Source organism: Belonocnema kinseyi, chromosome 5 (assembly GCF_010883055.1).
Source record: "Belonocnema kinseyi isolate 2016_QV_RU_SX_M_011 chromosome 5, B_treatae_v1, whole genome shotgun sequence".
Classification (NCBI taxonomy): domain Eukaryota; kingdom Metazoa; phylum Arthropoda; class Insecta; order Hymenoptera; family Cynipidae; genus Belonocnema; species Belonocnema kinseyi.
The window spans coordinates 101,743,409-101,761,424 of record NC_046661.1 but is presented as its reverse complement, the minus strand read 5'-3'; the positions used below and the strand labels follow the sequence as shown (position 1 = coordinate 101,761,424).

Sequence of the window (18,016 nt, the reverse complement as noted above, 5' to 3'; positions counted from 1 at the left end):
ACAGGGACTTTTCTGTATAATAATACAAATATATCGCCAAAAATACGACTTTTTGAAAAGAGTTTAGTTTTTAAAAAGAAACATTTTTCCTTTGACAGAGAAAAAAGTCGACCAAGCTGTTGAATTATTAAGCCAAAGAGTATATTTTCAACTAGTAAGAATAAATTTCTACCAAAATCAAGAGTTTATATCCAAAGTCTCTTAAAGAAAAATTAGATTTTAAATATTATTTCTGGTGCCTAGGTTTTCAATTTTTTATTCTAACTTTATTATGAATTCTTTTTCGCTTGTATGGGTAAGACACCAGAATTTCGGCAACGCTCACAAAAATAATGAAGGGCACAATTATGTTCTCATATTTGTCAGTTCTTAAGAGGTCATACATTTTGTGACTTTTACCAACGCTAATTTTTTTTTGATCGGACCAAAAATCACAGATTTCTTCTTTGCAGTAGCTATTATTTTTATACAGAAAAAATTTACATAAAACTTATATATATCTATATTTTTTCTTTAAAATCAAGTACTACGTAAATCTCTATTTTTGCAATTTTTTCAAAATCTAAGATAACTAGAAGAGTAATTTGTATATTTCCCGGCGAGACTTTATTGAAAATTAGAAAATGTGATCAATATGTAATGCACTTAATCAACAAGCAGTCCTTAAAACATACCCTTCCCTCAGTAATAATTTATAAATTGGGATCAATATTGAAAAAAATACATGGAGATTTCGCACATTTCAGAATTTCATCACCTGTAATATTTTTTCGATTTATTATTTGAGTCAGTATATTTCCGGTAACTTGTTTTTAAAGAAATCAAGTAGTAGAACAAAATTTAAGGTATTGGTGAAAATTTATTTTCGCTTTTTAATAAAATTAAAATTATACTATGAAAGTAAGTAAGATTAATTTTTGAGTAATTAAGATTTTATCGTGAAATGTACAACTGAAAACTTTGACCGAATTTTCTGTCGAGTTTACCAAATTTTCAGTTATTTGATAAATTTGCAGATAGTTTCTGTAACAGTTATGGACTTTTCAATTAGATTTCATAATTTAAAAATGTTAATTTGACAAAAAAGTTTAGTCAATTCTATAGAAAATATCCGTATATTTGAAAATTTTTTTCAACTGCAGAAAATTTGGTAATATTTACAGACAATCTATGCTGTCCCTATTTTAACTGAAAATCGTTTTTTTGTGTGTGGTGGCGGCGCTAAAGAAATATTGCTGTCATATTTTCCATAGTTAACAAAAAGTGCTAATTATTTAAACAACTTTTATAAACAAATGCACATTTTGACCATTTTTTCATTAATAGGCTTGATTTTTTTGCGGAATTAATTCAAAAGGTCTTGCAAAAGAACTTTTGACATCATATGTTTAAAAGTGACAGAAAGTGATAATTATTTCAACAATTTTTATAAACAAATGCACATTTTTACCATTTTTTTCAATAATATGTTTGATTTTTTTGGAAGCAACGCGAAATGGCTTGCAAAAGACTCTTTACTATCATACTACCAATCGTGACAGAAGCTAATAATTATTTAAACAATTTTTATGGACAAATTGCACATGTTCACAATTTTTTCATAAATAGGCAACGAAAATGGAAAAAGGATACAACTTAAAAACGCAATTTGCTGTAAAGTATCCTAATATACAAAAAGTCGCGCTAATAGATCTTATCGCTAAGATGAAGGACATCAGGACTAATTTGCACGTTACAGAAGACCGAGCAATGGAGATTAAACAACAGGTTGATTTGGCGCGGAAAACGACGGCAATGAATATCAGTTAGAGGATGCCGCGTCAAACGGTTAAGCAGGAAAAATTGATGTTCTTCCTCAATCTATTGATGATCCAACACTACCACATGCTCCAGAGGTAGATGGCCTTATACAACCAGAAGGAGAAGCAGAGGTTCAGCAACCAAAAAAGCCTCAAAAATGGACATCTTATGCGCCTTAATTTTTTGGCAGAGAAATGTGGGCAAAGTGTGAGAAAAGAACATCATGAACTCTTCTTACTTAAATACCCAGGGCTAGTCAGAAAAATAAATAAGCAGAATCTGGCAGATCAAAAACGCTCAATATCTGTAAACAGACTGTTTTCGGCTGTTGAAATAGCTGGTATCAAAATTCAAGTAGAACAGCAGCTTCCTATTCATGAACTCGCCTTGGAAGATGTGGATAACGAAGACTTGATTGATGCTCAAGGCGTAGGTGCTAAGTATAATGAACAGCATGTACCGGATTCATCAGAACCACATCCGGATATCACTAACGATGATGTGGGTAGGGACTCCCAGAAAATCTACAGCACCTAGAAAGGAATTTTTCTCATGCTTTACTGGCTATCAAATATGTAGAACCAACACTAAGGCATCCTCCGGCCAAAATGAACATCACAAATAAATCTGCGTGCACTAATAGCACATCTCGACAGCAAGGTTTTACCTACGTATTCGAACGTAACACAAACTGCGATAGAGGTGCAAACACTTGTATACTGTGCAGCTGTGACAACCGTTAGAACCTTGGGCAGGAAAACCAGGCCTGCAAATGTAGTTTTTCTCCCAGCAAGGGATCGAGATCCACCATGGAAGATCAGGTTGGATATAGATGTCAGCGAAGTAAGGTGCGAATTGGGTCGAATAAATTAATATAAAGAAGGAAATAGAACCAGAAAGCTGATAAACCATATTACTCAAATGATCCACCCTCGGAACAGCGAGACATTAACATCAGCAATATTAGATGAAATTTTAGACTCTTAATGACACAGACTTGATTTTCTTACTGCCAGACTGCGTCGGTATAAAATCAAAACTTTCAGACAAATGAAAGAAGGTTCTATCGTGAGCTGAAAGATAAGCCAAATAACCAGCAAGGTACCGAAGTCCCTCATTTGGAAGATATGACTAACTACTGGTCGAGTGTTTGGGAAAAAATGAACAGATGCAATTTGGACACTGCATGGCTCAACCTGGAGAAAGCAAGGGCAAGCAATAGCCCTGAAATGCAACTGACAAACATCCCAGCTTTAAATGTTTAAGCGATTTTGAAAAGAGCAAGTAACTGGAAAGCTCCAGGTCCGGACATGGTGCCCAACTTCCGGTACAAGTACCTGACGAGTGTGCATTTGGAAAGGTGTTTTCAGAAGATCATTGAACACCCAGATCTAATGCTAGGCTTTGTGCTCCAGGGTGCTAAGTTTATGTTACCAAAAAAACCAGACGCTCAAAATCCCTCTGGCTTCCGACCGATAAAGACTGTAAAGATCTAGTCATTATAGACGCTGTTGCCATGAATCAATCTCGTAAGCATCAAAGGAACTTACACGTGGCACAGATTGACTACAAGCAAGAGTTTCCTTCAGTGCCGCATGACTGTTTGCTTGAAGTCTTGAAACTTTACAAAATCTGCATACGCATTATTTTCTTTCTAAGCCATGCGATGAGGCTCCGGGGTACAAGAATCAAGTATTTTAATCATGGACAACCAAGGATAACTAGATCAATACGCTTGACGACGGGTATATTTCAAGGCGACTCCTTCAGCGCACTATGGCTCTGTTTAGCGTTGAATCCATTACACAAAACACTAAACAACATTTCTCATGGATTCAGAATTCATGATAATGAGGATAGTCATCAAGTGACCCATCTTCTTTACATGGATAAGCTGAAGTTGTACGCTAGTTCAGCCTAGAAACTGCAGCAAGTGATCGATGTCACACATCAGTTTTCTAATGATATCCGAATGGTGTTCGGACGAGATGAATGTAGAACAGCGCATTTAATAAGAGGGGACTTGGGGACCGCAGAGTTAGAGAACGAGTTCGAAAATGACATCGAGGCAATAATATAAATCAGGCGGATCATATAAATATCTGGGTATTCTTAAATCTAAGGGTATTTAACATACGATAGTTAGACAAGCCTAACGACTGCCTTCACTACGAGACTCAGTTTGATAATGAAGAGTTTTCTCAACTCGGCAAACAAAATCAGGGCGATCAACACACATGCCATCCCTGTCCTCACTTACTCCTTCGGGCTTATAAAATGGTCTAACACCGACTTTAAGAGTTAAACAGTATTATTCGCGTAGAAATGACGAAGCACCGAATGCACTACAGAGATTCAGCGATTGAAAAGGTAGTTCTACCACGACATTTAGGGTATAGGGGCGTTGTAAATGTCAAAAAACTGTTTGAGTCACAAGGTATACAGTTGCGAGACTATTTTAACCGCAAACGAATTGTTGCGCTTCACAGTACCATATGTAAAGTGGATGTTGACTATACGCCCTTAAATTTGTCCTCAGATGGGGTCTTGAATATCAAGGCAAAAACCATGAAGGAATTTGAAATACAATGGAGGCAGAAAGCCAGCCATGGCAACCACCCCAACACGTTTGATCAAAATAAAGTGGGTAGTGAAGCATCTAATATTTGGCTAAGAAAGGGTGTTCTGTATCCAGAGAGGGAAGGATTCGTTATTGCAATACATGACAAGGTTGTCAGCAGCAGGAATTCTTGCAAACACGTGTTGAATCGAGACGTGGTTGACCGTGGTTGACCGATGGCTCAGAGAAAATATACGCACAGACATAATGATGTAGCGAAAATTGTACATCAACAACTTGCCCTATACCTAGGACTCCTAAAAGAATGGATGCCCTTCGAGAGATACATTCCAATGCGCGTTCTAGAAACCGAAGATTACATCTTATATTGGGATGTTACTATCCAAACTGATCATTACATCCGGGATAAGCGACCTAACATCGTGATGCGAGAAAAAAAGGAAGAGTCTACATCATCGACATTGCTTGTCCGCTTAACCGAAATTTGCAGTCAACCTATACAACCATTATCCACAATAATAGCGAGTTAAGGCATGAACTAAAGACCATATGGATGAATGTGAACTATGCATCTATTTGTCCCAATGTGATTTCAGTTACAGGGTATGTGCATGCAAGATGCACTGAACATCATGAACATTTAGGAGTCATTAGGGTATTGGAAGCAGCACAGAAGGCGGTTTTATTAAACACCTGTCGCATTGTAAGAAACTTTCTTGAACACCAGCAAGCGAGCCTCTAAAAACCCGTGAAGAGGTAGATGGTATCTAAGAAATCATCCAGAGGTTACTGTTGTCACCTCCAACGCTCACGGCCGCTCGTAATTGTATACCTCCAACATGATCGCAGGAGGTTTCAAGCATCCTATTAAATTAGTTGAATTAATGCATAACATTCTAATCTCATCAGTCACTTGACTTAGTCCGTGGCTATGACGTATAACCGGGTTTACCCGAGTAAAAGTTTAATAAAAACACATAAATTTATTATTCCCAGAAAAAACTAGAAAAAATAGGTTAAAAATGCAATTTTAATGGTAATAAGACGATTTTCGTAAATTATTTGTAATAAAACGTAATTTAGATAGAATGTTTGAAAAAAGTTTTAACGAATTTTCGGTTTTTGAAAACTCAATTTTTGCCAAAAAAAGTCCACTTTTGATTTTCACCACAAATTTTTGTATGATAGTTTACAATTCAAAGCTGAAAAAATTTATATGAGATTAAACTTTAGTTTAAAATCCTATTTAACGTCCAATAGTCAAGTTAGTGTGCCAAATTCCTGTAAATAAAACCAAGAATATAACGACCAAATTTGGAAAACCATTATAAAATGTTCCTATTGCAATCGGAAAAAAATAAACTTGTTCCTAAAAAAGAAAAAAATATATTTTCTTCAGATTGGAATAACACAGTTTGGTGATGGTTGTCTAAATTTGGTCTTTAAATTTTGGGATGTATTTTCAGGAATTCTGCACGTTAATTTACAAAATTTTCGAATACATGAAAAACTTATTTTTCAAATATCGTTCCCCGATGTCTGTTTTATGGAGTTCCAAAAAATCTAGAAGGTAAAAATTTTGGTTTCAAGTGAATCATAAATTCTTATTTTCTTAAATTAATATCACAGATAATCAGTATGAAAAATGATATTTCTCTTAAAAGATATTAAATAATTATTTTAAAAATTTAGTAATTTTTAAGCACTTGCTTTTACTTTCCATTACTAAATATGATAAGTTAGAAATATTATTCTTTAATCGACGTTAATTCTTCAATCGACTTTACACGACTATTCGTTAATCGACCCCCATCGTCTGGTATGGAGTCTTCAAACATTAAAAATTTGAAAAAATTGTGGCAAGGTTTTCTCGGCAACAATAAAGTCGAGTAACCAGACAGTAAACGTGCACATAACAGTACATATTTCCATAGCCGTAGCCCAAGCAATTTCCGGTAGGAAATTTCAAGCGACACAATGATTTTTGAAAAATCGCTAGTGACAAATATTTTTATAGCTCAAATAGCCAGGCATTATATATTATGCCTGTATTATATGCATTCGTATACATGTTTTGTTAGTGTCTGTGTGTTTGTGTGTTTCTCATAATCTTAATTTTTAGGCCATCTCCCAGCCTTGAAGAATTTGAAGATATTTAATGTCTCTCTTATTTAGTCTACAAACACTAGAAATTTGATTAAGCCGCAAGGTTTCCTCGGTGACAATAAGGTCAAGTAATCATACAGCATACGTACAAATCGCAGTAGATTTTCTTAAAGCGTTAGATAGAACAAAATTCGGAAGATGTTTTCAAGTGAGACATTTGCGCACACTTAGAAAAGTATAACGCCCATTATTCACATATTCCCAGAATTCCCCCCCCCCCCATATTGACTAGGGTGTTGACTATTTTTCATGGTAACGAGTCTGCATTTACGGCTTCAGTCTTGTAAAAATGAACCTCTTCATCCGGACGTTGCTACCTATGATCTTAGTTTTAATTCGTTTTCGTGGTAAGTTTTTCTAAATTTAAGTATGCAATTTCAATTAAGATTAACTACAAAGATTTTCATTTCACATTTTTGCATTTTATACGCTGAAAGCTTAACTAATTTAAATTAAAAATTGCTACAATGCTTCCCTACGACATTCTATAAACTTTCGGGCTTTTATTAATAATTATTAATTACAAAAACTCAAAAATTGAAGTTACTTAATGTTTGTGAAATAGAAATTAATTTTTTTTCACTGCAGTTTTGAAATTTGTTCATATCTTCTGTCGTTTTTTCTGATTTCATGATTCAATTTTTGAAAACTAAAAAGAGAATCTCTCATTAGTTCAAAAATTATGATGGATTTATATTTCACTACTGTTTTCGCTAGTGAATAATAATGAAAAATTAGAAATTCAAATGAAAGTGTTTTGTTCAATGTAGACTTTTTTGAATGTGTATCGAAAATTATATGTTCGTGGACAAAGGTTAGTACAAGTATTTTAGAAAAAGTTGAATACGTATTACATGAAATTTCTTCAACATGATTAATTTTTTTTGGAAAAGTGTCCAATTATTAAAAGTTAAATTTTTAGATTATTCAATGCCTTGAAAATTTTTAAGTTTCAAATCAGTGATTCCAAAAAGCAATCTGAAAATTTTTGGACTTCTGAAGAAATCCAGTTTAAAATCGTTTTATTGTATGTGCTTCAACATAAGGGTGGTTCAAAAATGCATTGCAAAATTTGTTTTCACTCCATAAGGCAAGTCACACCCCCAAACCCCTCAAAAAAGTTTCCATTTCCGGAGAATATAAATCCGTACTTTTTTTCAAAGCCCAAATATTAACAAAAGGCGACAGGCATTGTTAAAAATTAACAATAATGTGTAGAAATATAGGTTTTTAATTTGTAGCTCATATTTAGAGCGCTGTAGGAGGGTGAGGGGGAGAATATAACTTATTAGTATGGTTTTATTTAGTAGACACTCCTCTACAATCCATAACAAAATTTGGTAAGTTTCGCTGAAACCATGGAGAATGAGTTCAATTTTTCGAAGATCCAAACATTAACCATGTTTATCAAATAGGAATTTAAATTGAATTATTTAAACAATTTATTGCTTTTTATTCACAAAATTTCTGAAAATTGAGTCAAAGATATCCAATTCTTTCTCTAAATGGTACCCTATGCTACTTTTTGGTCAATAAGTACAAAATTTTGATACATTTTTCTAATTTTTAACAAATCTCTAGTTTAAAAAAAATTTTTTTTTGCTGAAGCAGTTTTTTTTCGATAGCTTAAAACGAAATGAAACAAAATAGAATACATACAATTATTTTTTTGATTGCATAGCGTACAGACAAATAAATTACCAATTTTTCAATTGTTTAAGCAAATATAATTTGTTTCATTTATTATTTTTTAACAATATTTTAAAAATTGTATTTCCTGAATTAAACATAATATTGAATGATTTCGACGAAACGTGCAGAATTCCTGAAAATTAAAAAGAAAGATCCAACGACCATTTTTGGAAAACATAAACTTGATTATTGGATGATAAATAGGACTTTAAATTTGATTTTCATATTATTTAAATTTGTAAAATTCTGATTTGAAGAAGTAGTAAATTCTGTTAATAGCGTTATTTCATTGTGTCAACAATTTTTATTCATTCATGCTGTTTTATATTCAGATATGTTAATCGATAATTATTATCAATAAATTATTATCAAAAAAGACTTTCAAATGCTATCATGAAATATAATCTGATACCCTTTTATATGCTGATTTTTATATTCTGATTTTTTGGCCAAAGAAAATGTTTTCTTTTTAATATCTGGAAAATGTTTTCTGTAATTTTTTTCTGCTTTCAGCAAATACTGGTTTTGGTCCTCATTTCTCGTGATCAAGCAGATAAAGTACGATATTAATTTTACACCTTTTTCAGCAGTATTATTTACTACTACAATTTCAAAATTAGGTTATCTGATGCTTTTTATTATTTAAATTATTATAAATAAATTTTACTAATCATACAAAGTTATCGAAAGTAATGTTTTTATCAGGTTACTTATTATAAATTACCTAAAATATAGCACTTAATTAAGAGCAAATGTTTAAACTTGAATAATAATTTTATATAATTATAATAAGCGAATGTACATTTTTATAATATAATCATGGTAAAGATGATAAAAACACGAAAAATGCAATAATACACTCTTATAATTTAAATGTTATTATCACTTTTACGATTTATGCAATATTGTGCCAAAAAACATGTAAACCATCCATACTCAATTTAAATAAAAATTAAAAAAAAACAATAATTGTATAAACAAGTACATAAAGCTTTCAGGAGAATTTAATACTACCCGAAATCATTCAATATTACGTTTAGTTCAGAAAATACGATTTTAAAACTATTTTTGGACAAATAATTCTTTACACAAATTATACATTTAGAAAAATAATTTTATGTATTCGATTTAATTTGAATTTTGTAAATTTATTTTTAAAAACAGCCGTTAATTTCAATAGAAATTGCTTAAGCAAATAAAGATTTGTAAAAAATTTAAAGAAATTAATCAAAACTTTGTAATTATTCAACAAAAAGTATGATACGATACCAATTGGAGAAAAAATTGGACATCTCTGACTCAATTATTACAAATTTTGCAGATAAATAATCATTCATTGCTTAAATAATTATACAACCTTTTTAAAAAAATTCACTCGCCTAAATAATAACCGATCACTAAATTTCAATAAGAATTTTTTTTGGAATAAATAATTGTTTAAATAAGTTACATTAATTTAAACTTTTAAACATTGTTAAGAAGATCATACGCAATATTGAAATTGTCCATTAGTAATTATTTGCATGAAAAAGACGACATAATTCCTAAAATTTAACAATAATATGTAAAAAATTAATTTTTTTTGTGGGTGATATTTCGGCTTCTGAAGGGGGGGGGGGGTAAGTGGGTTCGAAATAAAAGTTATTAGTATGGTTTTATCTCGTGGGTACTTTTCTTCCATCCCTAAAAAGTTTAGCCCTTGTCGATAAAATCGTGGAGCATGAGTTCAATTTTTCAACATTCAAACATTTACCCATGATTAGAAAATTGGATTCTGAAGTGCCCGGTGGCACGTTTTAGTATTGGAATTTAAAAAAAAATAGAAAATTGCGAATTTGTTTCCTCCAGAAATTGCCCTATAGCTCGAAAACAATTTTTTGGATCAATCTAGACGGCGAGGAATTCAGTAGATTCGCTTAGCCAACACGTACAATTGTGGCACCAATCACACAGTGAACAGGGCTACTTTTGGTGAGTAGAATGACTTTACTGACACGGGAGAACCATTACGCCGAACAAGCCAAACCAATTGATCAACAGTAAAGTCGATTCGTTTTGCACACGCGGCGCTTGCAGCACAGTTCTGCGCTTGCGCAGTTTAGGAAAATATATCACCCACATTTCGAAACAGCTGATCTGCTTAAGTTCGGGGTAACCAGTGCCCTGAATCTAGAACGGACGCCACACCAAACCGAAGTGCAGCGACTCTCTTACAACTAGCGCGATGATTTTACCGAAATTCTCTCCGAGTATTCAACATAGAATTGTTAACTTCTACTATTGACATTTAATCTTTTCAAAATCAAAATAATCTTTATCCCCGTTTTGCAGAATTAAATGCTTCTGAAAATTGGAATGAAGGATCGGACCCGCGAAATCGGTATAGGCATTTTCTTGACAGTGAAAGACTTCACGAAGAAGCAAAACGACAAAAATATTCACTATTCGCAGAAACATCACAACACGGGCAAATGCAAACACATTCACAAAATCTACAACATACACATCTACAACAATCAGGACAACGTGGAATGGCGACAAGAATGGAACCAGACACGCGACTTACGCTAGGTCTACCACAATCCCATGAACTAGATGAACGCCGAAAAACCCAACTACAAAAGAAACTACAAAAAGAATTCCCACTTGCTAGGATTGAAGTGCACAAGGCGCCAGTAATAATTAAGTGTTTTCACCAGCAAATTAGGGCTTATACAGCAATGATTAACTTTTCAACTAGAGCAGTCCTTTGTGAAATTGCATCCGACCCTCCTATCATTTCTTTTCTTCCTTCTGCTGCACATCGAAAAGCAAAAAACGCGTATGCTACCTGTGATTGTCGTAATTCTAACATAATATGTATCGCATATTTAGATGAAACAGGAAAAATTTTCGGAGTGACGCCTCCACCACAAATTGGCACTAAATTTCAACCAGGTAAATAAATATAACATAATAATAATAGGCAATAAGTATTTTCGTATACCGAGATCCTAGTGGTAGAATTCCGGGAGCTAAATTTTAATCTGGAAAGGCCTCAGAGTCACCACATTATTTGAAAACATTTCACACCAATGTTACTATTTCTTTACTTTCGCGACTTTTATTCCAATCAATATAAATATAATTATTATATAATTATAATAATTTTTAAGTATTCTACAAGAAAATATTTTTAACCGACTTCATAGATTCTAAACCAACTAGCTGTATTTTCTTCAAAAAGATAAATAGAAGCAGACGTAGATGTGATGTAAATACAAATTGCTTGCAATTAATTTTTATTATTTTCTTTTTCTAAAAATGTTTACCTGAACATTTCAATTTTCAAACTAAATTAAATCAGATTTTAACTGAAAATGGAGCACTTAAAGCTTCATTTTGGAGAGTTATTCTAAAAATTCAATATAAATAGTAAGATTTGAACATTCCTTGCACACGTAACCTTTTATTATTTTTAGAGCATTTTTAACAATTTTTATCTGAAAAAATAACCTTCAATTTAACACCTTTAAGTACAGGAAATATAGGTCGCGTGATCTCTACTTTATGACGCTGGCAGTTTCTCTTTTTCTCTACTAGAAATTGCTAAAAATACTCAAAAATTATTTACAGGTTACGTGTGTGTAGATACTTACTTGCCGATTTGCGACGAATGTGCAAATGCTATTGTTTATATTGATTGTTTAGAATGTTTAGATGACTTCTTACTCGGATGCTTTTTTTCAAAATTGTTACTGTAACTAAATATACAAACGCAATTTATGGTCTGGTTTATTATTTTCTAAATTTTCAAAGCGATATATCATTGCCTTTGGACATAGTGAACACAAAAAACATTTCATAACCGAGGACTGGTTTGGTCACGTAGTCAACGTAACTTCATAGAACATCCCTTAATAGTATATTCAAAAACTCGATTTCAATATTTTTACTTGTGTTTTATTCCATCTCCACTTATTTTAGACCAATTTTTTATTTAAATAGTATATAGGTCCGAAGTTACAAAAAAAATGTATTATACATTTTGAAAAAAAGCCATTTTGACGTAGTCTCAGACGTAACAAATAGTTAGAATCAAATGGGTTTGGAAATAAGATTTATATAAAAATTTTATTTTTACATTTTGCAAGTTGGAAATATTTGTGTTTAATTTGTTCTCAATTTAGCATTTTTTTCAGTTGCAAGTTGTTAGAACTTCAAATGATAATCTAATTTCCTGAGTTTTACTATTATTTCCTTAATTTAACATTTACTCAAGTTTAGAGGATACTAATAAAATTGTAAAATTTTATATATCAAAAGCCTCAGTGATTTTTACTTGAAAACTTCAAACACTTTAGAGAATTTATTTTGAATAGTTTCATAATCCTAAATATTTCTTTTCTTTGCCAGATGATCCAGCCAGACTAATTCCTACTGAACTGAAGCCATTTATCACTTGCAAGAACCACGAATATCAACTGACATTAGATCCTCATTCGCACCAAGTGATAAATATAGAACTTTTGCCTAAGAATAGGCTTCCAACTGATAAGGATGGAAAAATTAAAATTTTAACGGACAACTTTATAATTTGTTGCGGCATACGCTTTAAGGGTTACAGAAAATCAAAATCCAGACTTGCTGGAGCTGAGCTCTACCAAGACGGGATACCGCAAAAACTGTTCAATAGTAAATATGTGGTAATTGTTGGATAGCCAAAGTTAATGTTCAAATATACCTTAAGTCTTGTTCTACAACTCGAATTTTTTAAAAATATATGTAAAATATACATAATAAATTATTATAAATTAATAAATAGTATGGATGCCTAAATCCGAACCCCAACCAAATATAATTCATGAACACTACTACTTTATCTACACTACTCCTTTAACTATTGTACTACTTTAACTATACACTACTTTTGAAAAAAATCTGATTTTTCTGGACATTGTTTAAACAATCAGAAGGCAATGTTTTTAAATTGAAGACAGGCTAGCTTACGTTTACAATTTCACAATCTCGCCTTCGCATTGTTTCCCTAGATACTGAAAGGTCACACCATCGTGCCGTTTTAATAAACTTTTCTATTTTTCAGGTGTTTTATGTTTATAATTTTTTTAAATTATTATACAGGGCCTTGAATAATTGGTTTCTACCAAGCAATTTTTTTTCCAAAATTTAATTAGAAAGTACCTTGACGGCTCGAATTAGTAACTTTCTTCTAATCTTTATAAAATTAATTTAAAAGGTAATTCGAGAAACAAAATTATGGATTTCATAATGTAATTATTCTTCTTATAAACATTTGTTGTTTAAATTAAATGTACTTAAATTTAAAAAAAAACTTTTTTTTATTATTTTAACAACGCAGGAAATTCAAAGTTATCAATCCTCTAGTTGAAAACCAAAAAGTTGAATTTTCAAATCAAATGATGAATTTTTATCTCGAATTGTTACATTGGGAAACAAATTTATTTAATTTTCTAACTTAAAAAAAGAAGAGTTTATTATAAAATTAAATACAAGAATTTTTAAATAAAAATAATCAGTTATATTTTCATTGCAAAACATTAATTTTTAACCAAAAAGATGGTAATTGTCCGGCAAACTTCTAAATCTTTAACGGAAATATTTTAATTTTCCATAAAAAGAAACATTTTCAACCAAGAATATTATTCATTAACTAACATAGAAAAATATAAGTACGTGAATTTTTAACTAAAAACATGAATCTATAACCAAAACTCGATTAGCTCAATTTAAAGCGAAAAAAATTAATTAAAAAAAAAACGGATTTTCAACACAAACATTAAATTTGAAACTGTAATAGTTCAATTTTCAGTTGATAACCCAGGTGAAAAAGTTACATCGAATATGATTAACTCTAAGCTACAAGTATAGTAGTAGACATCCAAAGAGATGAGTGTTCAACTAAAATGATGAAGCTTCAACAAAAAAAAAATTCAACAAATAAGTTTAACTTTTAATTAGGAATTAAAATTGTCTATCATAAACGAAGAATATTCCGCAAATTACATACATTTTCAGCCAAAAAGTTCAAATTTCTCAATGAAAAATTTGGTAGAATTAAATTTTTTGTCCAAAGGATGAATTTTTAGCCAAAAAGCAAATTTTTAAGAAAATGGTTGAAATTAATCTAATGAGTTATTAACAAATGAAAAAGCCTTTTAAATTTGTATTGTATTTCATATAACCATTCTTTTTTCAACAAAGCTGTGTATAATTTTTTCTTCTGGCTATTCTCGTCCCAAAAATTCAACTGTTTGGTAAAAAGTAGAAGTGTTTGTTTAAAAATGCTTTCTCAATCGATTTCTACAACTTTAGGGTTATCTTGCATTTTATTTGAGGGTATAATTTAAATAATTTAAAGTTATTCTGTATGAATTGTAAAATTTTTTGTTATTTCAAACAATTATAAACACTATACGGTACTTTTCAAAATCTTCTGAAATGACAACATATATAAAAAATCTTTAGAGACTTTAAAATAATTTTAGGGATTTTAAATATTTTACGGAGTTTAAATATACTTATATAATTCAAACTGATTTGAAAGGATTTTAGAGACTCAAGGGTATGTTTAAACATTTAAAATCATTTTGAAGAGCTGAAAAATGTTTAATGGATCTTTTAAATATTTTACAGGATTTAAAACATTCTGAAGAACTTTAAATGATTTAAAATAATTTTCAATTAATATCAGTCATTAAAATTATTTAGGCAATTTTAAACAATTTTAAGGAATTTTAAACTGCTTTCAATTATTTAAAATATTCTGGGATATTTAAAACGACTGTCACGAATATCTTTATAGCTGAAATGGCCAGGCATTATATATTATGCTTAGACATTCCATTATCAGTAGATTTTAGTTAAAAAAATTATTTTTTATTTTTTTTACAAATTTCAACCTAATTTCAATTTTAAATAACGTTTCTAATGATTTAAAACTTCATTTTCACGCACTTTCACATTGTTTTTTCCGTGTTTAAAGAATTTCAAGATATGTCATTGCCTCTTCTATGTAGTCCACAAACATTAAAAATTTGATTAAGCCTCAAGGTTTCCTCCGCAAAAATAAGGTCAAGAAATCAGATTGTAAATGTACATAAGGCCTTGACTATTTTAAAGTTCTTAGATAAAAAAAATTTCGGGAGGTGTTTTCAAGCCGTACTCATGCACGTATTCAGAAAAGTATAACGTCCATTATGTACATGGTGAAAAAATTTCTGGATTTGGGAATTGAAACCCTGCCCCCCTCTGTGAATTCAAGTTGACTGTGTTTTAATATAATCAGTCTGTGTTTACGGCATCACTCTTGCACAAATGAAGCTCTTCATCAGTTTGTTAATTTATATTTGTGGTAAGTTTCCCTAATTTTCTAAATATAAATATCTAAATTCAAGTAAGGTTAAGAGACTTCTATTAAACCATGTCACATTTCGTACTTTAAAAGCTAAACTAGTTTGAATAGAAAAATGGTATCATGTCTTCCTTCGATATTATATAAATCTTAAGGCTTTTATTAACTTCATTTTTAATTTAAAAATCATAAAATTCGAATTTACTCAAGTTTTGCCTTATCGAAATTAGTTTTGTTTACTGTAGTTGTGAAATTCATTTATATCTTCAGTTCTTTTTTTTATTTAAAAATTCCAATTTTTTAAACTATAAAAGGAATGTCTTTTTGGCTTAGAAATTACAATGGATTTTTATGCATCTGATGCCTTTGCTATGGAATTATAATACAAATCCGAAAAGCAAATTAGTGTTTTGTTCGGTAGAGATTTTTTTAAATGCGTAGAAATTATATTTTTTGGGCTAAGTTGAATGCACACCTTTATGCAAAAGTTGAATATGTGGAGCAAGAAATTTCTGTAGCCTAAATACCGAATTTTAAAATCGAAAAATTTTAATAGTCTTGATCTGACCTATTTTTTTAAAGGTATTAAATTCCTACAAGTTTATAATTGTTTCATTGTCTGTGCTTCAACACATAATTTGTTGTTGTTCAATTTTAATATTAACGTTAAGTCTTTTAAAAATCACAATATTCTTCATTTCCTTCTTTAGCATTGAATGCTTCGGACCCGACAAATTGGTATTATCAACATCTTCATGATACAGAATTTCATAGAGAAGAAGCCGAAAGACAACGATATGCACTACAACCAGGAACATCACAACATGGATATACACAAACATACCCACAACAATTACATCAAATACAACAGAAACCGTCATACTCAAGCCAACCACCTACACTACAACTAATAAATCCAAACCAACCACTTTATGTACAACTACCACCAGAGGTACCACGTACACGAAGACCAAGTCGAAAAGCACCTGGAGCCAGGACATCACAAAGTGGGCAAACTCAAACAGTTCCGCAACAACTACATCAAACACAACAACAACTACCCGGCCCAAATGAATTACATGTACCACAACCAGTACAAGCAGCCCAACCAGTTCCTGTAAAACCACAACCAAAGACACGTGTACGAAGGCCAAGCCCGGAACCACGAAATAAACCACGACCACGAAGAGGACCATCCGCACCATTTACACTAGAACAAATACAAGGACATCTACTAGGGGAATTAGATGAACCACATGAAGTAGCACCAGATACATTTCAAATACGACGGAAAATCCGTTATCTGGAAGGACAATTAGGAAAGGGACAACCAGAAGCACAAGAACCATTGGAAACGCATGGACCAGAACAAATACAGGCAGATATACTAAGGCTACAACAGCAACTAAAAGTAAAATTCCCACGATCCGACATTAAAGTTTTCGGAGATCCAATAGTTATGAAATGTTTTGACAAGAAAATCAGGGCTTATGTAGGAACTTTCAACTATGCACTTAAAACGCTCAGTTGTGAAGTTCTCGCTAGACCTCCTTTCGTTCCTCACATTCCGACTAGAGCAGATCGGAATGGTAAAATGAGCTATGCTACCTGTGAATGTCGTAAAGATCACGCAAAATGTATCACATATCGAGATAAAAACGGAAAAGTTTTAGGAGCAAAGCCTGCACCAAACGCTGGCGATGTTTTTAAACCAGGTAAAAAAATATAACATGTGAATAATAATAATAATAATTATTCCTAATTAAGAGGCTTAAGATGCTTAAGAGCCTCGGTGGCTCAGTTGGTTAGACATTCGGACTTCACCTCAGAGGTCCGTGGTTCGATCCCTGAGCCGATACCTCTAGAAATTTTTCAATGTACCTTTACCGAGGTTCTGGTGGTTCGGAACCCACCTTAAGCTGTAGGTCACCCCATCGTATACTTGACTGCAACCCAGTCCGTCAATGATGGGGTAAAAACCAGGCTTTGTCCAATATGTCTGGGCAGACTGCTCTCATCAGATCACTTGATTGCATTATAAAAATGCGTCCGTGACTGATGAGATATACCGGGACAGTCCCGTGCAAATTGATCAAATAAAAAAATAAAAAAATTCCACCTCTTACCAAAAATGCCTTCGACATGTTGGACAGTATAAGCCTGTGACAACATTTCGACTCAGAAATGTTTTTTTAATTCCTAATAATAAAGGAGCCTCGGTGGCCCAGTCGGTTGCAATCAGTTGCATTTTGAACCAAACAGTTAAACTATAATTCAAAATATAATTTTCGAAGTAGCCTAATATTAAAAATCTTTGGCCGAAAAAATATTTGATATTTCAATAAAAAATGTATTAAATTATCCAACCAAATGAAGTAAAGAATTTCTGACTGAATACATAATTT

General features: G+C 31.7%; 1 protein-coding gene across 1 annotated transcript; it reads left to right on the top strand.

The window, feature by feature from the left end:
* The first annotated feature begins 4,125 nt into the window (after positions 1–4,125).
* On the top strand, positions 4,126–12,947 carry LOC117173809. The gene is made up of 4 exons (XM_033362452.1): positions 4,126–4,237; positions 4,340–4,588; positions 10,571–11,176; positions 12,635–12,947. The coding sequence occupies exons 1-4, from the start codon at positions 4,126–4,128 to the stop codon at positions 12,937–12,939; spliced, it is 1,272 nt and encodes a 423-aa protein (XP_033218343.1). The 3' UTR covers positions 12,940–12,947.
* The last annotated feature ends 5,069 nt before the right edge of the window (positions 12,948–18,016 follow it).